At 46.7% G+C, this 13,982-nt stretch overlaps 1 protein-coding gene across 1 annotated transcript in view; it reads right to left on the bottom strand.

The window, feature by feature from the left end:
- Positions 1-622: 622 nt before the first annotated feature.
- Positions 623-13,982, bottom strand: part of MALL (mal, T cell differentiation protein like) — a 25,604-nt gene continuing 12,244 nt past the window's right edge. Inside the window, exons 2-4 of the mRNA XM_029936307.1 lie at positions 7,612-7,779; positions 4,586-4,708; positions 623-2,250 (exon numbers count right to left, since the gene is read on the bottom strand). Coding sequence (XP_029792167.1) covers positions 2,188-2,250; positions 4,586-4,708; positions 7,612-7,779 — 354 coding nt within the window. The 3' untranslated portion in view covers positions 623-2,187. The remainder of the gene's footprint in view (positions 2,251-4,585; positions 4,709-7,611; positions 7,780-13,982) is intronic.

Genomic DNA, 13,982 nt, shown 5'->3' with positions numbered 1-13,982 from the left:
GGGACAGAATTTGATCTGTGACTAGAGGACTGGCCAAGTGTTTCTGAAGGCAGGGCCTGGCTCTGAGGACCCAGGTCCCGTGATACCTATTGAAGAAGGACTGGCGGGTCACTGAGTTTGGGGGGACACCTCTCAGAGACAGGAGAGCTGCCCCCAAGGCTGGAAGGTGGTGGCAAGCTGGGCCCTGCGGCTGTTGGTAGTGAACTTAGAGGAGTGGCGCTCAGGGCCAGGGCCAGTGTCTTGTCGTCGATGGGGTGCCTTGCAGTGCGGCAAGAGAGAAGAGCAGCACTCCATCAGGAAGCATGAGAGCATGAGGCAGAGGGCTGGGTAAGGGGTCCACTCTGCCTGTGGAGGCCTCTTCACCTCCCAGGCCGAGCTAGTGCATCTGCAGCTTTGCCTAAGCCGTGAGTTTGGTATCTGGAACATGCTCTCAAGTTGTCCTTACTGAAGTTGTAATGACATGAGTTCCCCAAGCCCTGGAGACAAGCTGGGCCTCCCTTGCAGCTGCCCCAGAAGCAAGGCTGGTGGGCTGGGCCTCCAAACCCTCCGCTGAGTGTGGAATGGATGTGTGGCGTGGTGGCCAGTCCCAGAGGCTACCATCACGAAAGTGACTATCAGTATCTCTTACTGTACAAATAACTTTTATTTGGATATGGCTACTCAGTAAATATTGAACAGTAATCATCCCAGGCAATAAAGTGAGATAAATAGTGATGTTTCAAGATATCACAGTGGTGAGAAAGTGAGTGGTCAACAATATTGAGGCCAGAGTGGTTTTTTTTGGTGGCTCCCTGTATCCACCCCCACCCCCCAGGAGCAAAAAGTTGGTACAAAACTGTAAACCCTGGAATTGGCTAAGACTAGTCCCCTTCACATAATAATTTATTTCATTTCAAAACCACAGCAGACACATGCAGTGACGGGGCTGTGCCCGACTCGCCTGGGTCAGGAAACCCAGTGCAGAGACAGAGGGCCAGGGCTTGGACCCGTGTGTAAATGAAGATACATCTGAGAACACAGCTTTCTTCTGAAAAACGTTTACTCTGAAGACGAGCACCTCGATTTTGTGTTTCTGTGTGCATAATGCAGGCCTTTTCTTTGAGAATGGCCCCAAATCACAAATGCCTTTGCGAGTCCAGGTGCGTGAGCCCTTCACTGCACGAGGCCCCAGGCCCTGCCCTGCTGGCACCAGGCAAAGAGATGCAGGGGGAGCAGGTACACAGGGAAGAACACAGACCCTGGGATGAGGGTCCTCTCCGGCCTCCTGAGATGTCCTACCACGTGGGACAGAAGCCCACAGAAGAGTCCTTGCATGTAATGGCCCTGCCTCCCTTCTTGATGGTCTTCCTGAGGGAAAGGCGGCTTCTAGTCCTTAGGGCTGGGTTTCTGGATCTCTGGCACTGGGGTCCTGCAGCCCCGCAGTTTTCTGACAGCCTGATTATGGAGAAGCAGAAGAAGCCTGCGCCTTCCCTCCTGCATTCACCCCTTCCCCCCGCCAGGTCTGACTGCATAAAAATTCTGCAGTCAGTCACTTATTCCCCCCACCCCTAAATCTACCCTCAACGTTGCTTTTATGAAGATGGGGAGGAAAGGGAAGGGGGAGTGCGGGCTCAGTGTGGCTCTTCCTTGTCAGTTTAGGGGGTGGTGGGGGGAAGGGAGAGGGGTTTGGACCACGGCATCCAAAGCAAAGGCAGAATTATGCAAACAGGCAAGGTCTGTGGATCTCCAGATCTGAAGGCACTGACAGCAGCATTTTGATTTTAAGAAAACAAGACTGTTCCCGTGAACCTGCTCTAGGGAACCTCAGGGGTGAGGCAGAGTCCCCAGACAGGCGTGACAATGGCGGATCTGGGATTCTCAATGGCGGCGAGGGCTTTGGATATCAGTTTTCCAGTAAAGTTCCTTGTCAGATAAGACAGTTACTTTCCCAGGCAAAAGCCAAGCCAAACAAACAAATAAACAAGCAAACAAGCCCCTCCCCCGGCCTCTTCACATTCACCATAATGAATTACAGTGTCCAAACGGATGCACTAGAGTGCGATTTGGTCACTCAGTCTGAAAAGCTGGTCTGTCCATCCCGTTGATGTTTTTGTTGATCTTCCATTTACTGTCCAGATGGCGAATGTTGGGAGCCGATCATCCAGGTGTTACCAGGGCATTTCTCCCTTCAACATGGCTCCCTGATTTTCAGTGGTAATAGATACTGAAGGCATGGAGGATGTAGAGCAGGGTGGTCATAAAGGCGAAAAACTGGAAGAAGACGGGAAGTTCCGTGTAAGCGATGGCCAGATTCCCACCCCTGCGCCTTCTAGGGGCTTCAGCCCCCACAGCCTGGGAGGTGACGTTTTCTGACTCTGCTTGGCCCCTTGCCTGCCCCAGGCCCTGCCAGGCAGCCACCAGCCCACCGATCCCCCCTCCTTGATACTTGCCATCCCTGGGCGGCCTGAGGCCACACCCTTCTGGTGTCCCGCCCCGCTCTCCTCAGCACAGGTGCCCTCCCTGCCCTGGGCCCTGTCTCCCTCTCGCTGTCCCCGTGTCCTAGCCAGTCTGGACTCTGACGACTCCCACAGGCGTACATGGTAGCCCAGGACTTGGCCCCAAGCGACTGCTTGCGAGTTCCTCATGAGCGTTTCAGAGGCCCCTGCAGCTCTTGGTAGTCCAGACTGGACTCCTGAGGTCTCACTAGCCTCATGAGCTCAGTGGGCCCTGGGCTCCAGGGCCCTCACCTCCTCCTGCTGCTCAAGACAGAAACCAGCCTGGCTCCTCCCTCCCCCCTGACCCATGTCCAAAGCCATCCCCAAACTCATCTGCGTGTACTGCCGGCCCGTCTCTTGGTGTGCCCACTACTCCCTTGTCTTGGCCGCCATCATCCCTCGCCAAGACTTCTTGTGGCCTCAACTTGCTCTCTTCTGCTAGCTCTTCCCCTCTGATCTGTCCCAAAAGGAAGATGTGATCGTGTTGCTCTGGTCATGTGGTTGAAACTGTGTAGTGAGTCCTCGCTTCTCAGGATGGAGGCCATTGTCCCTACTAGGCCCTCCAGGCCTGGCTGACTGTTCCAGTCCCACTGTGCCCCACTGTCCATTCACACCCTGTTCTCGCTCCTTCACTCAGTCATTCAGCAGATACCTTTTAAGCACTTGCTATACTTCAAAATTGACCGTAGCTACAACAGTGCACAAAACCTTAAAAAATTCGTATCCTCATGGCACTTACATTTTGGTGGCAGAAGCAGAAAAGAAGCGAGATAAACTAGTAGAGTAGCAGGTTCGATGAGGGTAAGTGCCCAGGGGAAAATAAAGCAGAGAAAATATGGGGCCGGCTGGGGAGGGGAAAGGCGAGGCCTCCCTGAGAAGGTGAGATGTGAGAACGAAGCAGAAGGAGGTGAGGGATTTGGAGCAAGGGCGTCCCTGCCTGGGTGGAGGCGAGAGCCGGTCTCGTGCGCTCAGGGAGCCGCAAGGAGGCCAGGGTGCTGGAGCAGCTGAGGAGGGTGAGCCACGGGAGAGAGGTCAGAGGGTGCTGGGATGGACCATGGAAGGGAGGAGTGTGGGTGTTTAAGGGAGTTAAAATAGTTGGAGGAAAAGGGAAAGGAGGCAGACAGGCTCCAAGGCAGCTGGAACACCGGTGCTTGCCTGGCACCCCGTTCTTAAATGGGGAACAGCACTCCACGACACACCCCTTCCTCCTGCCACCCGATCCTGGCAGGAGCCCCCAGACTGACACGGGTCTGAATCTTTCTGGTCATAGCAACTGGTCGGTGTTGGGTTTACACCAGTCTGGGTGTTAGATCTTTTCTAAGAAGGGTTGGAAGTAGGATTAAGGAAGGTTAGGCCACTGGAGTAGAAAGCTGCTGGCTGTGAGTGAGGTGCCAGGGGAGGGCGCCATTCCACAAAGGGAGAAGAGAGGCTGCAGCAGCAGAGAGGCCAGCAGAGCTGGCGGAGTCCCTGGTCCTAGTGGACCTAAGGTCTTGGGGGTCCTGCTCTTCTCACGACTGGCCGGACCACCTGGCCCTAGATTCTGTCATCCGGCGTGTTAGCCCTGTGGACTTCTGTCATTGAAATAAAAGGACATGGGAACAGTTCAGCCATGCGGAGGAATCTGGGTTCTCTTCTACAGGGAGAGGGAAGTCTTATATACTCCAGTTTGTGTTTTAGAAAAAAAATTCTGAGGGCAACAGTGGATGTGCATGTGAGCAAGGCCGAGGTGGGAAAAGCAGACGTGAGGTGGCACCTGAACCTGGGCTTGGTACCCTCTGAGCTGGCACACAGCTGTTTATATGTGCATGCCCCCACACAGACACATAAAACACACACACAGACACAGACACGTACAACACACACACAACACATACACACATGTACACACACAACACATACACATGTACACACAGCACAACATACATGTATACACAACACATATACAATACACACATACACATGCAACACGTACACATAGACACACACACATCTCCTCCTTTCCTCCAAGGCCCCTTCAGCCTGAGGCTCAGGGTCATCCATTCCACAGCAGACAGAGTCAAGCCCGTGCAGCGTGCCCCCGCCCGCGGCCCCGTGTTCCGTGCAGCACTCACCGAGGCTGCGGTGTTTATGTAGTAGTTCTTCAGGTCCACGCTCTCAGAAACGATGGTGGCATGTGCTTGTAAGACAGCGGCACTCATGTACAGGATGCCAGTGGTGCCGTGGTACAGGCTGTCCTGGAAAGGCAGAGGAGAGGCCGCGGCCAGCGTCACGTGGGCACTTCAGCAGGTGCACACTTTCCTCTCTAACTACACTGCTGGGAGGAGTGAGCAAAAGAGACAAGCCTGCTCTTCCAACTTCTGCCTTTTTCTTTTGCAGTGTTTCTGATGAATTAGCCACATAGTGAACAAGAGTGGATTAATAAATGGCAATGGGGCCCCTGGGTAGCTCAGTCGGTTAACCGTCCAACTCTTGATCTCAGCTCAGGTCTTAATATCAGGGTCCTGAGTTCAAGTTCCATGTTGGGCTACACTCTTAGCATGGAGCCAACTTAAGAAAATGGCAACAATAATTCAATACTAGCCAACTCTTGGTGAGTGCTTACTCCATGCTAAGCCTTTTCCCATTTACCTCATGCAACCTTGTCGACTATGAGGTAGGTACTATTTATCATTAGTGCCAGCTTGAGGAAATAGAAGCTCAAGGTTAAGGTCAACAAATGAATAAATGGCTGCGTCATGATTTGAACCTAAGCCAGATTACCTCCAAGCCTATGCTTTTAACCATTAGCATTATGAAGACCTACTATGTGCTGGCCACTGTTCTAACAATAAATATATGCATGCTATCTCATTTTATTTTTAAAGCTAATTTTATAAGGTCACTGCTATTATTGTCTCCAATTTACAGATGATGAGGCTGAGGCTTACTAACATGTGGTGGAGTTGGTAGACTCAGGCTTATCTGACTCCAGATTACAAATTTTGAACCTCTATGCTAAATGCTCAGTGGTGTTCTTTCTTGAACTCAGCTAAAATGTCAGGCAGCCATAAAAAATGGTTATCAGGGGGCACCTGGGTGGCTCATTCAGTTAAGTGTCTGACTTCAGCTCAGGTCATGATCTCAAGGTTTGTGAGTTCAAGCCCCACATCGAGCTCTGTGGTGACAGCTCAGAGCCTGGTGCCTACTTCAGATTCTGTGTCTCCTCCTCTCTCTGCTGCTCTCCTGCTTACACTCTCTCTGTCTCTCTCTCAAAAAAAAATCATTAAAAACGGTTTTTAAAAAATGGTCATTGTTTCTGGAAGGAATGTCGTCATAGGCAAATTGGCATTTTGCAAAATCTAATGAGATATTCAACTCAGGAAAACTTATTAGGAGATGAAAAAGGTTATTAGGGGAAACATTGATGGGTAAGCCTGTCACATGGGAAGAGGGGCCACCAGTCACCATATGTGATATGACTGGAAACCACTTAATGAAATGCTGTTGCCAGAAAGGTTTAGCCTATCTTCAATTCAGGGACTTGGAGGAACAAGTCACATGACACCAGGAAGTAACAAACAGACAGACCCCGAATGTTGGACCTTCTGTAGGACAGCTGACCTGCTTTCTTTGACAAAGTCACTGGCAGGGAAATCCATTCTAGGTTAAAGATTCCCAAGAACCATCACTTCCAAGTGCAACGCATGGCCCTTGTGAGGATCCTAATCAAACAGGGCAACTGTAAAAAGACATTTCAGGTGTAATCAGGTAAATCTGAATATGGTCTGGGTCTTAGATACCGAGGAATTACGGTTAATAACTTTATGTAAGTGTGATAATGTAAGAAAATTTGCATATTTCTTTGGAGGCATACTGAAGTGTGTAGAATGGAATGCCATGTTTTGGATTTGCTTTAAAATTCTTCAGGAAAAAAAAAGGCTAGGTGCAGCAAGTGTGATAAACACTTAACCGTGCAGGAATCTGGGTTATGGTTACTTGAGGGTCCATAATATAATGTTTCCTACTTTTGTCTATGTTCTAAATTGTTCAATACAGAAATATTTTATTTTATTTTAAATGTTTATTTATTTTTGAGGGAGAGAGAGAGAAGACACAGAATCTGAAGCAGGTTCCAAGCTTTGAGCTGTCAGCACACTAGCCTGACACGGGGCTTGAACTCATAAACTGTGAGATCATTACCTCAGCTGAAGTAGGACACTTAACTGACTGAGCCACCCAGGTGCCCCAATACAAAAAATTTTTAAATGGTTATCAAGATGATGTGACATGAAAACAACTTAATGACCTAATATTAATGAAAGAATGGACATCCAAAATTATTGTTCAACATGATTATATATACATTTTACATAAAATTTGCAAGGAATGTAGGAGAATGCACCCAGTGATTATGAGAGCACCATAGAATTGGTGCTACTGTCATTTTCTTTAATGCTGCTCCCATGATTTAACCATAAGTAAAATTTAAAGAGAAATGCGTGAGGATGAGCATTATATAGAATATGTATATTCCTAACAAGGAAGATGATGGAGGGGAATACAATGAAAAACTTACTGTGCCAGAAGAATGCTTTCATTCTGGCTTAATAGTAAACACAGGAAAGGGGCGCCTGGGGGGCTCAGTCAGTTAAGCGTCTGACTCCTGATTTCAGCTCAGGTCATGATCTCATGGTTTGTGAGTCTGAGCCTCACATCAGGCCCTCTCTGCTGTCAGGAGCCGGCTTTGGATCCTCTGTCTCCCCTCCCTGCTCTTGCCCTGCCCCTCCTCTGCTCTCGCGTCCACTCTATCTCTCTCTCAAAAATAAACATTAAAAAAATAGTAAACATGGGAAGATAAAAAAAGTCTTAGATCCATAGTGACCTAGTCCTGGAAAGGCCTCTGGTCCCTGGTCTCTGCTTCTCAAATGCCATCTGAAATGACTGTAATTAGTCATCCTTTGCACCTTACTGATGTACACCCTTTTTAAAATGGGGGGATCCCTCTTTTTAAAAGTTCACACCTCCTCCACGGAGCAATGAAGTCACCTACCTTCCTAGCCTTTTTCGTTCCCCACCCAGAAGGACTTCTGTCCTCACAATACCCAGGACAGACATCAGGAGGAACCCAGGGGCCTGGGTCACCCTCTCTGGTTCTTACCAGGACTCGCCAGGACTCGTATCTTTTGTAAAATCCAAACAAGTAAGACAACAGGAACATCAGGGAGATGAGAAAGGAGGTGAGTGAGACATACATCACCCATCCTTGTAGCAACGGGTTTGCCACCTGGGTGGCAGCTACCAGCATCCAGACCCAGCACCCAAATATCTGTAAGAAAAAACCATAAAACAAGAGTCTTCATTTGCTTGTGTTGGGCATAGTTCCCTTTTCAGGGCATCTCTCTTCTCCTCTGTCTGGTTAAAGCTCTTCAGGTGAAATTAGGTGCAAATCAAGAGGGAAATGGGGAAGGAAGCCTGGGCCCGAGTAAGAGTAGACTTTGTTGAAAATTCAAGTGGTTAACACAGAGATCACCAGTGGAAGGAAGTCAGGGCAATTTGGCCTGTGGATGTGTCTTCTTGGGCCAAGCAGTGTGGACATATACGGTTTTTGAAACATTTCTGAATAAGTTGCCAACATTTAAAACAGGATATTTCACATGAAAAATTTAGATTTTAGACATTTCTTGAGAAACCCATAGTTCTAGCCACAGTTGAACACATTCCCAAGCCAGAACAGGTTGAAATGAGTTGTGATTATTTCTTTAAAAAGGACCTGGAGCCCTTAGTGGACCACATCCCCTTCACCCTCAATTCCACACCATTGTGCAGCGTGTTTTCTATTGCTCACTTTCACCATGGAATCGTACTCTCCTTCTCTTGGTTCCCTTCACTCACTCGCAGTGCCTGGGTTATAGTATCTGATAGAGTTGGCCAATACCATTCCAGTTTAATCATCTCTCAACTCCGTCCAGCCTTTTATTATCCCCTTGGTGGGGAAACCAAATCTTTTCCCTCTTCTCTTTGGACTCTGTCTTTGTTTGCCTTTGGACTGGGTTTATACCCATGTTGGGGAGCCCAGGGAAAGAACTAAATGCCCACTAAACAGCGTGTTTAGTTAGAGGCCTGAGGGAAGGGGTCAATAAGCACCAAGTGGTTTTGCTGTTGGTTTGTCTCAGAGTTTCTGTAACCCTCTCCTTCCTGGGTTCTCCCTAGGATGTCCCTGTGAGTCTCCTTGGTTCTCTCTCCTGTTAAATCTGTGCTTCTAAGCACCATATAGGTTGGCGATTCCAGGCCTTTAGTCCCACACATCCACTTGCCACTGTTCCACAGCAGGGGCCAATTCTGTACTGACAAGATCCTGAGAGTGAGAGCCTTATTAAGTTTTGCACTGTGAGCATCTCATTTGCCCCAACCCAGCCCTGGATTTGCCTCCTCAAGATCCTCAAATCCAACAGACACAAAATTTTAACTCATTGCCACTTCCCAATTCCCTCAGAACCCACTCTCCTCTGCACCTTCTGAGAATGACCCTTCTGAGAGAGAGAGATGGGTTTGGGAATGAGAGTACCAAGTGATAATGTTCTACCTCTTACACTGCATAGTGGGCAATTTTTTCTTTTATAAAGCAATAAAATAACTTTTTTAAAAAAGAATGTGTTGGACTATGATACCACTGGAGATTTGGAATGATGAGGAGAGGGACCCAAGGATGGCTCCCAGGTTTGAGTGGAGGAATCACACTACTAGATTTTAAAACTTTGTGTAAAGTTACAGTAATCAAAAAGAGGTATCAGTGCAGATGGCTCGTATTTCTGCCTGTCTCAGGAGAGAACTCATTCCTTTCCCTAGTTCTGTTGCCTTCCATACAAATTTTAGAAGCAAATTGTCAATATCTACAATATTTATCTTCTAAGACTTTGTTAAATTCATTGATCAATTTGGAGAACTGACATCTTTGCTATGATGAGTTTTCCAATTCATGAACATAGTATGCCTCTCCAATCATTGAGATGTTTCTATGTCTTCTTTTATCAATATTTTGTACTTTTTAGCATACGGATACAATACACACTTCCTTATATTTATGCCTCAGTATTTTTGGGGGAGTGGAGCTATTGTAAATAGTATTGCTTCTTAAAATTTTCATTTCTTGGGGTGCCTGGGTGGCACAGTCAGTTAAGTGCCTGACTCTTGATTTCAGCTCTCATCATGATCTTGAAGCTTGAGGCTCTGCACCGACAGCTGGAACATGCCTGGGATTCTCTCTCTCTCTGCTTGCACATACTCTCTTTCTCTCTGTCAAAATAAAAAAATAAACTTAAAAAATTTTACTTCTCAGTTGTTCAATGCTAGGATATACAAACATGATTGTTTTGTGTGTTAACATTGTATCTTGCATGTTGCTAAACTTGCTTATTGGAAGAAATTGTTTGGTAGATTCCTTAGAATCTCTATGTATCCCATTAGGGTTTGACTTTTATGATTATAAATACAATTACAAATAAGATTATTTTCATACATTTCATCTTCTGTAAAATTTTTAATTGTTTTTTATTGGTTCCAAATTTCTTGTGGGTTTGTCTTTTTCTTACTGATTCATAGTAATCTAATAGTGTAGATCTTGTTGGCTGTTAGAATTATTGCAAATATATTCCTTCAGCATGTGTTTCACACGTTTTATGATGCCTTTTGATGAACTGAGTTCTTAATTTTAATGTAATTGACTATGCTCATCTTTTCCTTTATAGAATGGGCTTTTTTGGTCAAGTTTAAGAGATCCTTCCCTACCTTGAGTCACGAAGGTACCATGATCCTTCTGGGATCACTTTCTTTCTTCCTGCAGTACAATCATTAGTAGTTTCTTTGGGAAAGTTCAGTTGGTAGTAGTCAGTTTGATTTGTCAGAAAATGTCCTTATTTTCCCCCCTGACAATTATTTCTTCTCCACACTTCTAAGATATTTTGTCACTGTGTTCTACCTCTTTCTATATTATTCCATTGTATTCCAGCTGCCATTGTGGCTGCTAAAAAAGCAGCTGTCCATTGTACTGCAGTTCTCCTGTAGGTCTCTGGCTTCGGTATCTGGCAGCTCTGGGAGTCTTCTGTCTTTGGTGTTCTGCAGTTTGTGTTGAAGCGTGGGTATCTTTGTATTACTTTTGCTTGGCATTAATTTCATATCAATATCTGATAGCTCCATTTTTCTCAATCTTAGTGCCTGATTCTGCAGTTTGTGGCTTCTGTTAACTTTCACTCCTGCTCACTTTTTCCCTCCTATGTTTGGTGAATTCGGGTTGTGAATGACTGTGGGGGTAGTTCACTTCTGAAAGATGCTATTAGAGAACTTCTGGATTAAACAAGTCCAGTTACTTCTGTCTAAGTCAGCTGAAAGATATGCAATTTTCAGTTCTGATTTTCATAACATATCCCTGGCTTTCTGGGACCAGCAGTTCTCACCTTACAAATAAGCAAAACATTGACATGGATATGCCAACGATCCCTGACAGCTTCCACTGCTGTTATTCTGGAGAGAAAAAGCACTTTTGGATTTATAGAGAATTTATGAGCTCTTAAAGAGAGAAAAGTAGCAGGAGGCAAGAAGCCAAAATAGATTAGGAAGCTGACCCCAAGGCTCTTACTGGGCTGGACGACACATTCAGAAGTTTCACCTTCATGTAAATCCCAGCTCTGGGAGCACATTTCCCCAGATATCAATAATCGGTGTCCACGTGAATTTTGGAAATCTCAGGTTGACCTGGGACTACTTGTGAGTGAGTTGGCTAGCTTGTCCTGAAGGGGGGGGGGTGTTGAGGGACAGAAGCTGCTGTCCCCCTTCAACTGGGCTCTTGCATGTCATCTCAGTGACAGGACTCTGCAGCTGCCTTGGGCATCTGTTAAGCATCCTCTGCACCAAGATTTGGGAAGTGCATAAAAATGCCAGCACACGGTTAACATCCAAACGATTCTAGCTACTAGAGCATTTAGGATTTAGGGATCGCACCAGAACTTGTAAAATTTTAGATTCACTTTAGACCTTGGAAGGCAGAGCATGGTCTGTGTCATTCACTGATGTATTCCTGGTGCCCACCACAGGGCCTAATACACGGTGGGTGGGGATGGAGTCAAAGAACATCCTTCAGAATGAATCAATGATGATACTTTGATCAGGTGCTTTACAGTTTGTAAAATGCATTTGCTTAAACCAACTCATTTAGTCTTTATAGCCATTTTGATTCCTTGGACTTTCTGAGACCAGAAAACTGCCACTTCATACCTGTCACTGTTTATTGCCAGTTCACCTCTGCCAGACCTGGGCGGTGTGCCAGCGTGCCTCAGCCCCACTGTGCCTATCAGTGCCTGCAGAGGGGCCCACCACTGCCCCCTGCTGCCATCAGAGGCTGCCCTGGGCAGACGCTGCCAGATACACATCATTCACACGTCACACTAAGTTCTCACCACGGTGTGTGAGGTGGTGCCGTACTGGAGGGAACTGAGGCCTGAGGTCACAGGACGTGGGGGAGGACAGCTCTTGATCTCTTCTGACAACCAGAGTTTACCCCTAAGGGCAGGGGCCTCTGAGTGCTTGGGTATCGGTTAAAATTACTTGAGAATCTTCTAGAAATGGCTTAAGTGTTGCATAATCAATGTTATGAAGAGAAATGTTACTTTTTATTTTCAGACCCTCTGCCTTGTGGACAGAAGAAAGGACCAGGGCCAAGGACACACTCCAGGTAAATTTAAACCCAGTGTTTGTTACCTCATTTCTGCTTCAAGCAGTCTAAATTGGATTCTTTATAGGTAAGCCAGTTTCGAGTATTTGTCTTTACTTTTTTTAAAAATCTATATTTAGCTTTCCAAGTGTTCTTGGCAGGTTAAACTGCTCTCTTATTTTAACCTTCAGTTTGTATTTCCCAAGAGCAGGAGACATTTTTCGATGTTTGGGGCTGGCCCTCAAAGTGGAAGAATACTTTATCATAGTAAGATACTGTCATCGAGTGTATTTCAAGTACAACTTTGCTCAGAGTCTGTTTCTTACGAACACCCCCGATTACTCATCTATGCATTCTGCAAAGGCCGAACTGAAATTTGAAGAGAGCTTTTATGGTAGGGCGGAGTGTAACAGTAAGTTTGGTCGCTTATTTCTCCTTCGAGCCTGGAGAATAGCTCCCTTGCATGTAGAGAGCTGGCTAAAGGACTAGAATATAGAAACGGAGTAGCCTCACCCAGATTGGCCTCTGGGAGAAATGCTGATTCCAGGCCTGTGGCAGAGAAGTTGGGCTCTGAATGAGCATCTTATCACAGAGTGAGAAAACTCTCAAAGGTACTTGGGGTTAGGTCAGGAGGATCCAGAAGGCTCCTGCTGACCAAAGATAGGACAATTTGATATCAGATAAGGATAACAGTTGTGAGTTGAAATATAACAACTAAATTGAAATCTGTGAGTTGAAAAAAATACTTTAAGAGAAACCCCCTTTTTGGGGTCACTTTTGAGGGAAGATGCCTATTATTTTGGAAGGTAGCTGTGCCAAGCAGTATACCCCTGATGCTTATTTTTGTGATTACTCCTTAAAAAGGAAAAGAATCAACAAAAAGTATGGTGTAGAGGTCAGGAGATTCTAAAATACACGGATACCCGAGCTTCCCCTCAGAGCTGTGCTCTGAGTCCTATTACTCCTGGGGTCTTTGAAAGTCCACCTGGGGACTCTGAGAAATCCCCGGGGTCTAGGTCTTACCCGGAGCTTCTGACTGAGCTGCGGAGGGAGGCTGCATTGTGTAAAGGTCCCCAGGCGGTGCAGTGAGGGCCAGAGAACCCTGGGAGCCTCTCACTTTGTCTCCCGTCTTACCCACTCCGTTTACACACGCAGCATCCCTCCTCCTGGGTTCTAATTCCAGCTCTGCTTGCTTGGCAGGTTATTTGACTCATCTGTACTTCCATGTGCCTGTCCATCAAACAGAGAGGTGGGATCGCCTCTCTCACCTGATCCTCGTGAGAACGAGCTAAGTCTCCCCAGCACGCGGTGAGAGTACGGTAACCACTGTTGGCCACGTTAGCCATAACCATTCGGAATGGCACAGAAGACAGGAGGGAATGTTCCTTGAGAAAAACCCAGGGGACGGAATGCTCTGGACCAGGCTTGCTGGGGGGCGGGGTGCAGTTCACTTCTGGGATAGCTGGAAGAACCATCAGCAGGGTGAGTGAGAACATTTAGGGGACACACATCCTTCTGAGGAGCCGATGGAAGGTTTGGTCATCTAGAAAAACGTATCTGTGCACATGCACGATTTCTGTCTACAAATCTGGCGACTCACAGGCCCTCCAAGCCCACCTGCAGCGCCCAGGCTGAGATCCACTGTCACCTCCAGACTACGTAACAGTGCCATCAGCTGCTGTATTATTTTGACAGTCTCAACTAAAACATTGAATATGCGTTTTGTTTGATCTAGTAATTTCATTTTTTTGAATCTGTCCTATAAATAACGCACAGGAACAAAATGGTGAAAGTCCAAGGTTGTTTATTGGAGCCTTGCTGGTTAC

Source organism: Suricata suricatta, chromosome 4 (genome assembly GCF_006229205.1).
Source record: "Suricata suricatta isolate VVHF042 chromosome 4, meerkat_22Aug2017_6uvM2_HiC, whole genome shotgun sequence".
NCBI lineage: Eukaryota > Metazoa > Chordata > Mammalia > Carnivora > Herpestidae > Suricata > Suricata suricatta.
The sequence above is the reverse complement of the archived record's forward strand: the minus strand, read 5'-3'. Positions and strand labels throughout refer to the sequence as shown.